We start from the raw sequence: 18,029 nt of genomic DNA on the forward strand, positions 1-18,029 counted from the left end.
GATTTCACGTGTTTCAGTCTGATGTCGTGTGTTTCAGTCTGATGTCACGTGTTTCAGTCTGATGTCGTGTGTTTCAGTCTGATGTCGTGTGTTTCAGTCTGATGTCACGTGTTTCAGTCTGATGTCGTGTGTTTCAGTCTGATGTCACGTGTGTCAGTCTGATGTCGTGTGTTTCAGTCTGATGTCACGTGTGTCAGTCTGATTTCACGTGTGTTTCAGTCTGATGTCACGTGTTTCAGTCTGATGTCACGTGTTTCAGTCTGATGTCACGTGTTTCAGTCTGATGTCACGTGTTTCAGTCTGATTTCACGTGTGTCAGTCTGATGTCGTGTGTGTCAGTCTGATGTCATGTGTTTCAGTCTGATGTCGTGTGTTTCAGTCTGATGTCATGTGTTTCAGTCTGATGTCGTGTGTGTCAGTCTGATTTCACGTGTTTCAGTCTGATGTCACGTGTTTCAGTCTGATGTCACGTGTTTCAGTCTGATGTCGTGTGTTTCAGTCTGATGTCACGTGTTTCAGTCTGATGTCGTGTGTTTCAGTCTGATGTCATGTGTTTCAGTCTGATGTCACGTGTTTCAGTCTGATGTCACGTGTTTCAGTCTGATGTTTCAGTCTGATTTCACGTGTGTCAGTCTGATGTCGTGTGTTTCAGTCTGATGTCGTGTTTCAGTCTGATGTCGTGTGTTTCAGTCCGATGTCATGTGTGTTTCAGTCTGATGTCACGTGTTTCAGTCTGATTTCACGTGTGTTTCAGTCTGATGTCACGTGTTTCAGTCTGATTTCACGTGTGTCAGTCTGATGTCGTGTGTTTCAGTCTGATGTCGTGTGTTTCAGTCTGATGTCGTGTGTTTCAGTCTGATGTTACGTGTTTCAGTCTGATGTCGTGTGTTTCAGTCTGATTTCACGTGTTTCAGTCTGATGTTTCAGTCTGATGTCATGTGTTTCAGTCTAATTTCACGTGTGTTTCAGTCTGATGTTGTGTGTTTCAGTCTGATGTTGTGTGTTTCAGTCTGATGTTTCAGTCTGATGTTGTGTGTTTTTCCAGAGCATTTAGAACGATCCTTCCGACATTAATATGATCAAATACAGCACCGAGGAGCAAACCCTCATTGTACAGTTGTACTTTGAGTCACATGGGTCAAATCCACATTTTAACACCAGAGATGCCCCGAGCGTAAACGCCATTAAAGGAATAATAAGTGTTTTTCAAAGACAGGGGGCAGTATGTGATCTCCACAGACCTGACTAGTCCCGATTTCTTCCTGTGGGGCGATCTTAAAGAAAAGGTGTTTGTGAATAAACCTCAGACGATAAAAGACTTAAAACGTAATATCGAGGATCAAATAAGAGACATAAGCCCGGAAATGCTTCAAATATTCTGTAAAGTGTTGGATCGGGCGATTCAGGGCAAAAATTTGATCATTTTTACTTCCTGTAGTTTAAGTAGTGATAAGTTCAAGTGTAAGTGAACAATTATAACCGTATATATTCCCAAAAATCTCGGAAGGTTCAGTTTATCTACTGCTAAAATTTGGTGAGTTTAACTGAAGAATTATAGGAGCAGCTGAAGATTTAAAAGTGTCAGTGACTTTTGAAACAGTATTAGGATTTTATAAGGATGTAGTGAGTGCACATGATGTTAACAACACATATTCACTATAATGTACGACAACAATAACGGCCTAATGAGAATTTATCATTGTAATAATTAAATACAGACATGTTAACAGTACAAATGTATTTACGTTGGATATACCTTTTTTTTTTTTTGCTTCAGCACAACAATCTCTCGTCATATCGTGTATTTCCAGGACAGAAATACACTGCCTGACCAAAAAATAAGTCGCTACCTGGGTTAACTAAGCAAATAGGTAGGCAGTGTATATAAAAAATAACAACAAATACTTTTATTAGATGAATGAATGTGATCTTCATGAGGAATAATGTAATATGCATCGTTAAATGGCATATACTTGATGTTTTTCCATGTACAGATACAGTCTATAGTCTATAAACAGCTCTCGAGGGCAAAATAAGTACATTGCGTGCCGTCTGCATCTAATCATAAGTCTGAGCCACTGCAAAACGTTTAAAATGAACTTGTTTTCTTGGTTTTTATGTGAAGCGCTTTGGTCAGCTGGGATTGTTTTAAATGTGCTGTAAAAATAAACTTGAATTGAACTGAATTGACTAGAATAGTTCATGTTTCAAGAAAGAAATCAGCAGTACAGTACTTTTAATACAAAAATAAATCGTCAGAATCTGAAGTTCAAGTCAATGTTGAGCAAAAAACGTAACACAAAAACTCTCAATTTGAAGCTACAAAAGAATATGGGTTTGAGAAAAGGTATTATTTAATTTTTCAAGGACAAGGCTTGCATAATAATACATATATAAATAAATGATCGACAAAATGGATGCCGAATTAAACAATAAATGCAGCCCAAACAAAGCTTAAAGTTTCTTGTTTACAAACCCGACGAGGGAAACTGGAGTCCAGATCGGCACAAGACAGATCAGAGTCGGTTACAGAGCCCGGCGCGAGGCTTTCATGGGCTGCACAAAAGTTTAGGCTCGTCTCTGAAACTGGAGATCACAGCTGGGTTTGGAGTTTGTACCAACTTTAAACGGTTCACCATGTTTGTTTGTTGGAGCGAGGAGGAAGATTCGGTAATACTTTATGCAGTGCTGAAGTAAACACTGGTTTTGGCTCTTTCACACAGGAGAGGTGCAGCTCCGCAGGTGAAGACCACAGGGAACAGTTTAAAATCCAAATAAAAACAAATTAAGAAGTAGTTTTATTGTTTGTTTAAATAAGTGACATTTTAGTGCCTCCATTCGCAGACTTTGGTGATGTGGTCTGAATAGCAATCAGCCACTTTCTAACGTTTGCTGGTTCCTAAAACAGCTTTTATCCCTGTTCTGTATTTAACAAAGCAGGACAAATGCCAAATGAAATTTCATTCTACCTGAATACCAAGAAGAATAATTTATTCAATCATTTACAGAAAATGGCTTGATTGATTTCCATTGTTCTGCTTGTTAGACTGCACCAACATTTAAAATGCTAAATCTTTTGTGCTTTATAAAACGTGTCGCGGGGTAGTGTATACAGCCCGAGCTCATGGCCTCAGCACAGCGGCTATAACTGACAGCAGCAGAAAAGACACATGTGGACAGGCAATCTCCCTTTGTTCTGCCCAAAACGGACTGACATGTTTTCCTGTCGTGTTGCTACAAAGAACTGTATAATTTTTGCTATAACTGTTTTCCAACTGAAGCAGTCATCTCCATGGCGACTGGAGTTTGGAAGTGATGGCTGTGAGGTACAACAGGGTGATGACAAGCATTTGAAATGCGTTGTGTGATTTCTATTTCCATTTAAAAGAGTCAAATGTACCTCATAGCCCAGAACCCTTTCAGGGGTGAAGGAGAGCGCCTGCCAATTCACCTCAATCTCGGAGGCCGAGACACTTCTGGCCCAAACCCCCGCTGGCATCCCACTTGGCTCTGAAAAACACAACAGGACACTGAGCTGGGCCACCTTTCCCACACAGAAAAGCAGCCAGAACAAATCTCTTCATTTCTGTTCCATTTGGAGCACTGTGGAGTTAGTCCTGATCTCTGCTCCATGAATCATCCACAGGTGCAGATGGGAAACAGACTGAGCCCGCTCCACGCGCTGACCCTCACTTAGCATGCTGAGAAGTAGCATGGATCTAAATGCCAACCGCTTCTCATTTTGGCACAGTCATTCAATGGAGTGCTGATATTTGGAGCCATCTATTTGCATGTAAATGAGTAGCATTTTTTAATGTTTTCTTTTCGACTGGACACCAACCACTTACAAAAGCTGCAACACATTTCTCTTACCAGCGCCGTTTTGAATTTTTATACATTTCCCTTTTGTTCAGTGGCCGCAAAATACATTGTAATATCTGGAATATATTGCCTTGTGTAATTTTCTTCCTTTGAGAATAGATTCTACTTTTGCAGTCAACATTTTTACAAGTCATGTAAGAACACTGGGTAAAAGCAGCCATCAAAACAGTGTATAGTCTGTGCGGCGGAATACACAATTGCACTTCCATAGTCGTGGTGTCATGACCTCTTTTTTTCTTAGCAGAATTTGTCTTACCAATTTCAGCGGAATAGATGGTGACCACAGGGCTGAAGGGTCCCTGTCCTTTGCTGTTGTAAGTGCCCACTTTGACATGGAAAGGGGAGAAGGGTGAGATGCTGTCATTTCTGTAAACATAGCGGGCAGCGCCGGGGGCAGAGGTGGCGACGTGGGTCCAGCTCGCGTCCCCAAAGGCCCGAAAGGCGATGATGTAACCGAAGCTTTCACCGTTCTGCAGTTCTTCTGGGACGGGCTGGGAGGGAAACACAAAACTATAGTGATATTAAAACATATACAAACCGCTCACGTTCGCGCTCTCAGGAAGCACAGACAAGAGCGTGACCCTCAAATAGCTTTTTATGACCCACCTGACAGAACTAAACGAGCAGTAAAAAGCCGTTTTATAAAAATCTAAGTTTATTATAGATTCCCTTTAAAAATAAAAAAGTTATTTGTGCACTTAATGAAATAGGAAAACTGAAATAAAGCGATAGCTGTAGCAAACTAATGGCTTCTTTAATATCAACATTGTTTTTCTGCTGCAAACCTGCTTTTGGATTTTGTAATGGTTTTATATTGTGTGAAAGCAATTTGCCACGAGTCCCAGCCTCATTAATGACCATAACTGTCACAGAGTCTTGTATACGTCGCTTTAGGTAAGGAATTACCCCAAATGCAAAGCAACAATTCAATAAAATGATCATTTAAGTCTGAGGGAGGAAAAGGGAGCTGGATTTGATAAAGCTGGGTACTTGATTTTTAAACAGTGGATGTAGGAAGAAGGTATTTAAACAGTTACACATGAGTTTAACTTGTTTTTAGGTGTCACAAAGTCTTTGGCGCATCGCGAGTGTTTATAAGAGGGATTTTTTCAGCCCATAGACTGTATAAAGAAGTGGACTAAGTGAGAGTGACGTCAACCTTAGCGTCCAGCTCCAGCCAACTGGATCTCATCGAGGCTAGAGCCGTTATAAAGGTGAATTTGGAGGCGAAATCAATATTCAGAATCCCAACTGTGAGTATCATAGCAACCAAAGAGCCAATCTGGAGCGAGGCTGTTAAAAGTAACGCCCCTTTCCACCCGCACCACTGGTTTGACAGTCAATCAAATCTGTTTTTAATGCTAACTGGAGCGACCTTGGGGAAAGAAGGAAGCTGATTTGTCTGTTATTTATGTTCATATCTTGAGTTTCCGGACAAAATAGCCAAATAAAAACACCAGGATCATGTAGAGCGGGTTTATACAAACATTTTAAGACCAAAATGACGAGTCTGACAGCAGCAGTTACGGAAAGAGAGGCAACAGTTTTCCAAAGTAAAGTGAATTGGAGCCAGAGTCGATGGAGCCGGAAGTGCGCTCATGCTCACTTCCTGTTTGAAACGCGGTGGTTAGCGGGTTAGCTATGTCTATTTATATTTACAGCCTTTAAACTTCGTGTTCAGACGCAAAGTGAAGCGAGGTGGACCGTCATCGCACAGAATGTAACATAGCTACATATCTGGCTATTTTTTCCCCAATTCCAACTGAAAAGATGTCAAAAGACGAAGTTTAAATCTGTCAACTGGACAAATCGTTGTAAAGTTGACAGATTTAAACTTCGTCTTTTGCTTTGACTCAGACCTGGACGACTGGGGATTACACGGACAACTGAAACGATGCTTTACAATCTAACGCAGACAGGACACAGCGGTCTGATTGTATCGCACAATACTAGTTTTACAATTTACCCTTCGGTGAAACAAACTAAATGTTTTGGGGTTTTTTTTAGAAAGAAAGAAAATAATTGTAAACCCCTGCTTTAAAGAGAGAAATCACAACTTAAGACTGATCACTTACCTCCCAAGTGATGACTAATTCAGATCGACTCCCGCCTCCTCCGCCCACGTTGCCTGGCGCAGCATCAGGAACTACAAGAAAATATATACAATTATGTACTAATTTAGTCTATATGCAATGAAATACTGAGCAAAATTATACACAATGTACAGTATTACAACAATATACTACGGAGAGAAAAGTAAACTATTCAAGAAGAGTTTAATGAGGCTCACATCGGTGCTTTTTATTCACTACTTTTAAAACAGTAAAATGAAAAAAACAACTGATTTTAACTTTCTGGATTTACAGTTTTTCTATCTTTATACTTTTGATTAAAGCTAAAAAGAAACTTGATTGCTATTTTCTATTTTTACTTACGAATTAAACCTGAGAGCGATAACAAAGTATTAAAGGCTTATATTGAAATTGCAGTAGTAGTATAGTTATAAAGTATTTCTAATATCGTGTGGCCGTAGTGGAACATTTAAAATCCTTCGCCTTTACAAACCTGCATCTTCTGTTCTGGTTTTCACAGACACCGGACTCGGCTCGCCAACGCCCACACTGTTTTTGGCCAGGACTCGAAACTCGTACTCCACCCAGGCGTTCAAATCCACCACAGTAGCCGTCAACGTGTTCCCATCTATTACTTCGGGGACTGTGCAAAAACACAATGTAAAAAGGTAAGACAATAATACCATTACAGCCAAATCTATTTATCCTATAGGATTTGGACAGTTAACTGGCTTTACGCAGCCGTGTGAGAAAAGGCCAGGTTGTTATTGGTGAACTCGCAGCTGGAGAGTGGATTGTAATCACATAAATGTCGTTTCTGATCAAGCTATATTATATGCACTTGGAGTTAAATGAAAGAAACTGGTTTGGGTGATGGATCATTCTGTGGAAGACGTTTTATATCGACCGAGGTATGAGTTTTGCTGACGTAGGTTTAACAGGTTTAAATCACATTACTGTAGTACAATTTATAGTTAGGGGTAAGGGTTGGAGATATTGACAAAAATCTATCTTTTTTTTCCTTTTTGATTATCTAAATAACTCCATTCAAACTATATTTTACCAATGCATCAGGAATGAGCGAAACTGTGGCTGTAAATGACTTGGTTGAGGTTCAAGTATTGAACAAAATATGATGAATGTAAATACAAAAGTGCAGAAATATGACTTTTATACCCCTGTTTGGAGAACGACGAAGCTATTTAAAGCAGTTTTTATAGGTTTAAGCAGCTTTAACATTAACTTTAGCTTCGCATGTCTCAAGAATTGTGATGTAATCCTCCTTTTTCATGTTCCACCTCTAGATAGGAGACTTTTTCTAAGCTAAAGCAACAGTAATTCAAAAGTCGCCACCTGGATAGCAAATATGCTGGTGTTGCTGCAGTTGGTCCGGTCTAGGTTCAGCAGAATGAGGTCAGCTGACACCTGAATATACTGAATGACCAGGTTATTCCATCAGTGGATTTTTTCTTCCCTGATGGCACGAGCATATTCCAAGATGACAATGCCAGGATTCATCGGGCTCAAATTGTGACAGAGTGGATCAGGAGCGTGAGACGTCATTTTCACACATGGATTGTCCACCACAGAGTCCAGACCTTAACCCCATTGAGAATCTTTGGGATGAGCTGGAGAAGCTTTGTGCAGCGTCAGACTCGACCATCATCAATGCAAGATCTTGGTGGAAAATTAATGCAACACTGGATGGAAATACATTTTGTGACGTTGCAGAAGCGAAATCGAAACAAGCCATAATCAAAAAATAAAGGCGGAACAACCAAATATTAGAGTGTGTTATGTTTTTTTTTTTTTTTTTTTGGCCAGGCAGTGTATTTATTTATTTTATTTGTATTTAATTTGTATTTAATTTGTATTTAGTTTGTGTTTAATTTATTTAATTTGTATTTAATTTGTATTTAATTTATTTTCTTTGTATTTAATTTTTATTTTATTTATTTATTTTGTATTTTATTTATTTTGTATTTTATGTATTTTTTAATTTAATTTTATTTATTTTTTTATTTATTTATCTATCTTTTGGCCTGATGTTTGTGCTGTAAATGTCAAATGGTCACTTTTTTACATAACACTTTTCCACCTTAAAGTCTCTCAAAAAGTCTCTCTTTACATCAAGGAACTACTCACACATTCACACACACATTCACACACCAGTGTACACACACACTGAGGGCGATGTGGGTTAAGTGTCTTGCTGGAATCGCAACGACAACCTGTGGGTCACTGGATCTGACCGCTCTACCGCCGATTTTTATGTTAACAGCGGGATTCGATCTGCCAACCTTCAGATCAGTGGACAAACACTAAACGAACTGAGCTTAAACCATAGATGTACCAGCAAAATATTACATATACAGTACTTTTAATAAATACATCCCTCTACTGAACTCATATTAGCAAGAACATATCCAAGACCTCTAAATATAATGAGGTGAGCCATATCAGTTTACAGAACAACACGTCGTTATGCCACCAGAACAAGAGCAGATTTGAATCTTTACCGTGGCCAATATTAGCAGAGTGTGAGCAAAAATGATGAGATTTTTAATTAACAAACATTAAAAGTTTGTTGAAATGTGAGACTGAAGGTCACAGAGTTTGCTTACGTCTCTCTACCTGCAGAGGACATTGGGAACTTATTTAAACACTAATCCCGTTTTACATTTTGAATACATCTAATAACCTGACCTTAAGAGGGGACTGTTGGCCTTCATTATGTTAGTACAATTTCCATTTTTCCAGTTTTGAGACGTGTAAAAAGTAACTGGCTTCTGACCACTGTGGCTCGAAATGACGGTTTACTATTAAAAGTGTAAGCAGCTTTTTTATTAGATTAGAATTTTTAACTAGAAATCTCTCACTGAATAAAACAGGCTAATACATATTATTTGGTTACTCTTACCCTTTCTTACCTTAGAAAAAAATAAATAAATAAATAAATAATAATAATAATAATAATAATAATAATAATAATAATAATAATAATAATAATAATAATAATATCCATCCATCCATCCATCCATTTTCTTCCGCTTATCCGGGGCCGGGTCGCGGGGGCAGCAGTCTAAGCAGGGACTCCCAGACTTCCCTCACCCCGGACACGTCCTCCAGCTCCTCCGGTGGGACCCCAAGGCGTTCCCAGGCCAGCCGAGAGACATAGTCCCTCCAGCGTGTCCTGGGTCTTCCCCGGGGCCTCCTCCCGGTGGGACATGCCCAGAACACCTCCCTAGGGAGGTGTCCAGGATAATAATAATAATATTTATTTATTTATTTATTTATTTATTTATTTATTTATTTATTTATTTATTTATTTATTTATTTATTTATTTATTATTATAATAATAATAATAAATAAATAAATAAAATGAAATAAATAAATGGATAGTTAGATACTAAATGAAACTACTACTGACACTTAATATTCCTTTTAAAAATCAAAAATCAATACCGACATGTCTTGTTTTTAGTATAGGACCACACTAAAGGTACAGTATGTAACTTTCTGGAGCTGGCACATCACCTGCATGATTCCTTGGAAACAGTTAAGTTAGAAAGTTAAAACCATACTTTGGAGCATTCTCCATGGACATAAACATGTTTTGTGCCATATTGTGGAAGATTATAGCTAAAAGATCAATATTTCCATGGAAACAAGCAGGAAGAAGCCTCGTCCAGGCCAGATACGATTCAGGTTTGTGGAGATGCAAGTCTGCACACAGTAAGGACGTGTGATTTTCTACGTTGCATGGTGCAATAAACGCAACCAAAATTTAAAAAATATAATAATAATAATAATAATAATAATAATAATAATAATAATAATAATAAAAAGTTAAAAATATATAAAAAACAAAACAAACAAAACAAACAAGCAAAACAAACCCCCCAAAGAGCTTTTATTTTAGTACTTTTTTTTGGGCTAAAAGTTACATAAAGTGGCCTTAAAGAAGCTACTATTATGTTTAGTTGAAAATGACACTTTAGTCTCAAAAAATAGTGTTTTTTCTATCAAAATTAGTGTTGAGTACAAGCCGTTGTCCTTTTAGTATGGTCAAACACCACTCAATGAATATGAACTGAATGTAGTTCTAAACCAAGTACACGCCTAAAGCACAGTTGCACAAAAAATCAAAAAACCTAAACCAAAAAATAGAGAATGCCCTAAATTTAAACCATAATAACTTCTGCTTGTTGCTGCTTTGTCCTTCATATTCATCCTTGAGGAGCCTATTTCGAAATAATTAACAATAAACAAGCAAACAAAATACTGCTGCTATGTCAAACTCGTGAAAACTTGAGGAACACGCTAATTACTCTGTGTGTGTTCATGCATAGACTATTAAACAGCAGCGCACACTGTCATTTGATCCATTTTTGATAGGAGACTATTGATTACGCCGGCTTTTAAACAAACTCTCGGAGCATGAACACAGCAAAAGACAATACCATCTCATTACATGCTCTCACGCCTACAGTAACAAATAAAAAAAAAACGCTAAATCCATACGCTCTTTTATTAATAGCGCGTTTTTCTCCAGCCGTGTTAGCAACCAAAGAGCTGCATGTCATTTCAGTAGCTTTCATTTAAGGGCGTTAGCTGGGGGATTAAAGTTAGAGTGAGTCTGAGGTGTGGAGGTCAACGCAGTGGTGTAAATGAGATCATGTATAAGCCCAGTGCAGTCTAACCCCCACGTCTCTGGGGTAAAAGCCTGGATTTTGACCCTATCCAAATGCCTCGCTCCTTGGCTGACCCCACACCCTGACCTGCCTATTCGAAGGGGGGGGGGGGGGGGCAGAGAAAGTGAAGAAATTTCCCAAAGGGGCTCTCAAGATTATATGAATAAAATCACATGACTACTGACACTGCGTTACACCTCTGCGAGCTTGGACAGTGATGCTTTGAACTCTCAGATGTAAGCTAAAGCTACTGTAAGGGATTTTCAAGCAGCGCAGCGCTACATCAGACTGGTATATTGATTTACTAACGCTAAATAGGTAAATAATGTGAGTCCGTTGCTTTATTGTTCACTTTACCTGTGCAGAACTCATTAAAACCCTACTGACTTTCCGTACACTACTCATGCTTGGTATTCTTTATGTTTATATTTGATCTTTTTTGTCTTATTTTATTTATTTTGAGCACATGTATCGGGTAAACTTAAAGCACATTTCACAAATTAATCCTTATATAAGCTCAAAAAGGAGTGGGAGAAGAAAAACGTATTAAATCCCATTGAATTGTTTGAAGATTATTAGCATTACAAATAAAAAATAAAAAATATAATAAAATAAAAATAAATAAATAAAAAACAACTTAAAAAAAAACCCCAAAAAACTAAAAAACAAACCCTAAAACAGCTTTTATTTTAGTAAATTTTTAGGCTAAAAGTTACATAAAATGGCCTTAAAGAAGCTACTATTATGTTTAGTTGAAAATGACACTTTAGTCTCAAAAAATAGTGTTGTTTCTATCAACATTAGTGTTGAGTATCAAGCCTTTTTTCTTTTTGTATGGTGAAACACTCCTCTAAACCCACAGTGAATATGAACTGAATGTAGTTCTAAACCAAGTACACGCCTAAAGTTGCACAAAAAATCAAAAAACCTAAACCAAAAAATGGAGAATGCCCCAAATTTAAACCATAATAATTGCTGCTTGTTGCTGCTATGTATTGATTGAATATTATTAGCAATGTGTTTTAAGTGTATTTCTTAAATCTGATGAACAGAAACCAAGACACTGCATGTAACTCATGTTCAAACTCTTTTCAACGAGGGCCATATCTTGACAAATATTCGACACGGAGGGCCAATTGTCAATACAGTGGATTATTCAGATGGTGCATTTAACATAGTTTTGACTTCATACTTTAAATAAGGCTTGAAATATTCTGTATGACAATGGGATGTTATTTACGTTATATTGGTAGGATTACTCAAATTTGCCGTAAAAAAGTGCTGATTATGAGCAACTGAAGGTCTGCGGGCCAAAAAAAAATTAGTCTGAGGGCCGCATTTAGCCCCCGGGCCATAGTTTGGACACCCCTTGTATAGACTAAGTGAGTGTGACGTCACCCGTGGCATTCAGCTCCAGTCAAAGAAGCTCATGGAGGCTGGAGCATTTATAGGGGCAAATTTGGAGCCGAGTGCCACATTTGTAATGCCGAGTGCGAATATCATAGCAACCAAAGAGCGAGGCTGTTGAAGGTAACTCCCTTTCCACCCGTACCGCTGGTTTAGAACGGAGCGGGCACTTAGCAACCCTGTTAATCAAACCTGTTTCCTAAGGCTAGCGGGAGCAGCTTCGGGGAAAAAAGGCGCTTGATTTGTCCGCTATTAATGTTCATATCTTGATTTACGGGCACAATAGTGGAAAAAAAATACCAGGATCATGTAGAAAGGGTTAATACGAACAATTTAAGACCAAAATGACGAGTTTGACAGCCGCAGTTCCAAAAAGAGGCTTGGTAATTTGTGTAAAAGTGTAAAAATGTTAAGTGATTTGGAGTCGATGGAGCCGGACGTGCGCTAATGATCACTTCCTATTTAGCTAACGCGACGACTTGCGCGTTATCTATGTCCGTTTATATATACAGCCTCTGACGCAACTATAAAACTTATCCAAAAATCCAAAACATTCCCTAGCACTCAGTACCTGTACGCACACTCACTATATATCTTGTTTTCCCTGATATAATTTATGATAGCGCTGTTGAAAAATGTGCGATCAATCTAGAGTTATATTCTCCTATGGTTTGACAAGACCTGCCAAATCAAACACTGAGCCAAAGAATAGTGCCAATGTAAACACCTGCCAAAAACCTGCCAAAAACCTATCCAAATGACTGTCAATAGTGACCAATTAAGTGACTTTGCATTCTTGTACTGTTGAAGTACTCGAATCAAGCCTCTGCTCACTCCAATATACAAGTCAATGTAGATGTACGGTTTTATTATCTTTTTATTGGCTTACAGAATGAACAGAGATAAATGTAGAAATGATATTGAGGCTGTTGAACTAGTTCTACTTTCAAATCTGGGTCACAGACGCATCCAACATAGAATACATACATGTAGTCTGCAGCACGTACACTCGCTATTGATTTGAGGACATTTCAGGGACTATATTACACTAAAAATGGTCAAAATGGACTGTTTCGAGCTTTTAGACATGTTTTAATGCTGTTACCTCATCACAAACAAACCTGGAGTTGTGTTTGTTTTCATTCACACATGTTTGCAAAACCCTTCATTACGATTTTGTCTGAATCTCCAAAGCTTAAAATGCTCTGTTCCACCTTGTGATGTCATGAAGTGGAAGTTTTCAAGTTTCAAGTTGCTAATCTCTACTGAACTAAAGGAGCTTTTCACAGGAGCTCCTTTAGTTCAGTAGAGATCTGCAATTCCAGGGCTGAAATCATCCAAATGATTCTAGTGGAGGTGTATGAAGTTTAAAAACACAGTGGAGCACTTCCTGTATCACCACATGACATCACAAGGTGGAGTGATTTCTGTTTGAGAGAAGAGCTCAGCCTAAATATGCAGGGTTTGTGTGTTAAACATGTGTGAATGAAACAAAACATAACTCCAGCTCTGTTTGTGATGAGGAAACAACATTATACCAGATCAGACAATAGTGTAATATGTGACTTTTTATATAAAATGGAGTGATCAGTGTGGATTTTGTGCTGAATAGAATAAAATACAGTCTGTTAAGGTGGTCCTACCTGTGTTGACCCTCTGCCAGCCCACGGTGAATGGGGTGCGGGTCTGGATGAGGTAATGGCTGATGGGGCTGCCGTTGTCTCGGCCGGGACTCCAGGCCAGCTGGGCCGTGCTGTCTGTCACCTCCTCCACTGTGACCACGGCTGGAGGGCTGGGGGGGCCTGGCTCCAACACAAGAGCAGACACACAGAGGGACGAAGGAGGACGTGAGGAAACGGTTCAGTCAGTTCAACAGCTCAAACGGCACACAACCAAATACAGCCTCAAATGGCTTTTGTTTATAGTCTAAGGGTGTTAGTCTTGTTATTTTGTACATTTGTTTAACTTTCTGTGTTAGTTTATTATAGTCCCACAGGATCATTATTTATTTATTTCACTAAGTATATTGCAAAGTGAATCTGGTATGAGACACACTAATTGTCGCTAGTCGTTATTCAGACCAGTTTGTCAAACTCGACTCAAGAAAAAAAGAGTGCCCCTTAAATCTAAGATATGCAATTATTTTAATATTTCACTTTTTTGTTATTGTTATTTTGAACACAAAAAACAGGAAGCATTAAAAGCAATTGCTAATTAGCAAGTCTTGTCCTCAGTTACGCTTTCCCAATATATTCTACACAATACTATGCATTATGCATCAAACCAGGACCTATCACCATGGAAACCTCATTAAAATAGCCCCAACTGATTTCATTCACCAAAATATCGCTCATTACTCGACTATATTATGTAAGCTATGGCAAATAACAGTTTCCTTGGTGTTCAGACTCAGAATAGAAACACACTTTTGACGCATTAGGTAAAAAAAAGTTAATCAATAAAAGTTTTGAAAAGATATCGACATCACAAGAGGTTTGTTTTGGTCTAGTTTAAGAGAGTAAGACATTTATAATTGAATGTGGTCAATGAAGTGTGTTGCATAGAGCAGCATAAGCACATTTATAGCACCGCAGAATATCAGTCTGAAAAGCTCCCGTGGCTTTGGACATACTGGGTCTATCTGTGAGACTTTAGGTGGAAAACTGTTAAAAGATTTCACTGGAGGAGGCTGATCCTCATTAAGAATTAACAAGGAATTCAAAATTTATTCTCAAAAATGCAGCAGAGACGCTCTCCCTCCATGATACTAACTGATCAATGCAACAAGCCAGCGCATGGGGAGTCAAATTAAAAGGTAAAAGATTAAACAGCCCTGAAGAAGACAGATTTTTAAATCATTTATTTTCATTATACGACCAATTAAGCTTTGTAATGTTTCACTTGACAGCTTCCTATTATAATGATTGTGTCGGACACTGAAGAGAGATGAGGGAGGTAAGACACCAGAAAAAGCACCTCAGGCTCTCTATACTGTACTTATAACCCCAGTCAGGTGTTACATGTATATTTTTATAACTATATTTTATTATTTATGTACCGGTGTTGATATGTGATCTGCTGCTACACCGTTTCACCATGGCGTTTTGTTTACACTGCTGTTTCGCACACATGACCTCAGTGCCCCGGCTTTAGCGATATTGATCTATGTAAAACTCATTACCAGCTCTTGATACAAAAACCCCTTTAATACACTGGCCTCATTAATACATATGAACGCTGCGGCATACAATCAAGAATCAATTCCTTATCCTCTTAATTATATTTCATTGGCTGAGGCCACGAGGTGCTGTCAGCGTCTACAGGGGGTCAGATAATCCACTTTTAATATAGACAGTCTGCCTGGGCTTTAGAAAGACTAGACCATTAGAGAGGTGTGTTGTGAATACCTGAAACATTAATAATATGGTTTAAAAGAAAGTTGCTGCTAACGTAAATGTCGCTATTCAATGTAATTTACAAAGTTCATGTTTAGGTGCTACATAAAGCTGCAGGATTAATCGAAACTGAATCGAAATCATACTTTAAATGGGGAATTAGCAAATCACAAAGGCAGATTTTTTTTAAGTGCTATAATTTCATCGTTTTTGGCATAAAAACTGCTCACCGTGATGTTTAGATTTGGTAAATGGTCACTTTTTTATAAAACTTTTCCACCTTCAAGACAATCAAAGCGCTTTACATCAACACAGATACAGAGGATGAAGTGGGTTAAGTGTCTTGCCCAAGAACACAATGACAGGATTCATCTGTGGGAGCTGGAGTCGCACCATCAACCTGTGGGCGAGTGGATCTGACTGCGCAACCATTGATGTTTATGTCGAGAGCGGGATTCGAACCGGCAACCTTCAGATCAGTGTGCAAACCAGCCTCTACCAACTGAGCCACTGTCACTTACTGTACGCACGTGTTCGGAAATGGGATTCTTGGATTAGTTTGTCAATTTTACAAAGTCCCACCAGCAGGAGGCCTCGGGGAAGACCCAGGACACGCGGGAGGGACTGTCTCTCGGTGTCTCTGGCCTGGGAACACCTCGGGGTCCCACTGGAGGAGCTGGGGGACGTGTCTGGGGTGTGGGAAGTCCCAGAGTCCCTGCCCCGGATAAGCGGAAAAAAATGGATGGATGGAATTCACAAAGATAATGGACGTGTGCCATTTAAGGCTGCAAGATTCATCGTAATGAATCAAAATCCTAATTCAAACAGAGACAATCAGCAAATCACAAAAACTGCAGATTTTTTAAAAAGTTGTTTAGATCTGTAATAGCATTTTCAGAAACATGATTCTTGTATAAGTTTATCAGTTGACACTCCTTTTGTCAATTTTCCTGGATAAATTTTGAATGTAAACTTTGAACACTCATTAGATTTGCTATTTTTACTAAATCGTTCAGCCACAGTGCAATATTTTGTTTTTGGTCATGTTTCAAACTCATCCCCGACATAAAAAACCCCCAAAAACACGCAGTTGTGGATTTACATTTTCTTTCCTTTTGACTTTTAACAAAATCATGACATATTATGGCATTAACAGCAAATAGTAACTTTATTATTTCGAGGGTGTGGGACGAATCTACAAAAAAAAAAAAAAAAAAAAAGGACTAGCAGATCAAAAATACTGCATTATTAAACTGCAACATGAAAAAAAAGTAGTTGAATCATTATTATTAGTATGTAAGCTGTGTTTTCTAATTAAAACATAGAACATATTTGAGATAAAAGGCAGCTGGAGTGTGCTTTCGGTGTTTCCCTTTAGGCCCATGATGCAATGGAGGAGTTACTGCAGTGAATGCTAATGGAGCAGCCATAACAGTGACCTTCTCATATCCAGCACCACCCAGTGGAGTGTTCGAGACAAGTGGCTTCAAAAACATTTGTGTCGGCTGATGTTGTAAACAGAAGAAAGCCCACACGATCACTCAATAGCCTTTGTCTCACAAACAATTACCACTGACCTTCAGAGCTGTGAGACAAGTGGATAAACAACTGGGACAGAGATGTGGCGTATTAAACAGCAGAGGCGGAATTAGTATTGTCATAATGGAGCTATTGACAGATCCTTTTACTCAAATCAAGGACGATATAGAGAGATAGAAGCAGACCGCACAATGGTCTGTTTAAACTGGTGCCGTTTCAACGAGTGTTTGTGGAAGAACGAGCGTAAAGTAAACACAGTGTAAAGCGTATGTAGCGAGATAAACGTTTCAGTCTTTTTCTCGTCTCATAATTACGTTTTAGTCAGAGTCACTGTTACAACAAGGTATCAATACAATAACTGAAAAGCGAGCACGGAAAGAACGGGTAGAAGACGTTTTAAATTCAAGTATCGCTTCATCGCTGATCAACTTTGGTCTTTTTTAATCGAGAGACGAACTCGAGCTGATCCTCTGTCGGTAAAAGCCTGCAGCTCCAAGCAGAATTCAGACTATTTTTATACGAAAGGTTTTAAGAAGACTCTCGCGCATTGTCTCACCTCTTACTTCACTTTTATTAATACTGAACTCCCTTTATATAAGTAATCAACCAAAATAAATCTGAAAAAACATCAAAATGAGACCCCAGTGTAACCGCAGTATTGTTCACTTTACACCAGTCGTCTGTCAGTTAAAATACATGGATAATGATTGAACGATGATGAAAATATAATGATTATTACCAGCACTAAAGAGGTCACTATTGCATTTCATTATTCTGACATGTTTAACAAAACAAGTGGCACATCGAAGAGTTTACGTGAACCTTCCTCAAGGGCAAACAAATCATTACAGCACCTTTTAGACATTATAAATAGAAACGAAGGGAAGAGGTGCCGCGTTTAAGCTGATTAAAATGAGAGAAGACTGAAATGTTGCACTAATAAAAGTGAAACAAGAGTGAGACAGTGTCAGAAACCTTTTGAGCCAAGTGTGTCCTACATCGCACCTGTCGTCCTGTCAGGTCTGCAGAGTTTTATATT

At 38.6% G+C, this 18,029-nt stretch overlaps 1 protein-coding gene across 1 annotated transcript in view; it reads right to left on the bottom strand.

Moving 5' to 3' along the window:
* The window catches only part of LOC117373460 (contactin-3-like), a 102,687-nt gene that overhangs the window by 10,726 nt on the left and 73,932 nt on the right, over nucleotides 1-18,029 (bottom strand). The window contains exons 14-18 of the mRNA XM_033969494.2: nucleotides 13,700-13,858; nucleotides 6,448-6,597; nucleotides 5,958-6,028; nucleotides 4,139-4,373; nucleotides 3,401-3,510 (exon numbers count right to left, since the gene is read on the bottom strand). Of these exons, the coding sequence (XP_033825385.1) occupies nucleotides 3,401-3,510; nucleotides 4,139-4,373; nucleotides 5,958-6,028; nucleotides 6,448-6,597; nucleotides 13,700-13,858 (725 nt within the window). The remainder of the gene's footprint in view (nucleotides 1-3,400; nucleotides 3,511-4,138; nucleotides 4,374-5,957; nucleotides 6,029-6,447; nucleotides 6,598-13,699; nucleotides 13,859-18,029) is intronic.

Source organism: Periophthalmus magnuspinnatus, chromosome 7 (genome assembly GCF_009829125.3).
Source record: "Periophthalmus magnuspinnatus isolate fPerMag1 chromosome 7, fPerMag1.2.pri, whole genome shotgun sequence".
Taxonomy (NCBI): Eukaryota; Metazoa; Chordata; class Actinopteri; order Gobiiformes; family Gobiidae; genus Periophthalmus; species Periophthalmus magnuspinnatus.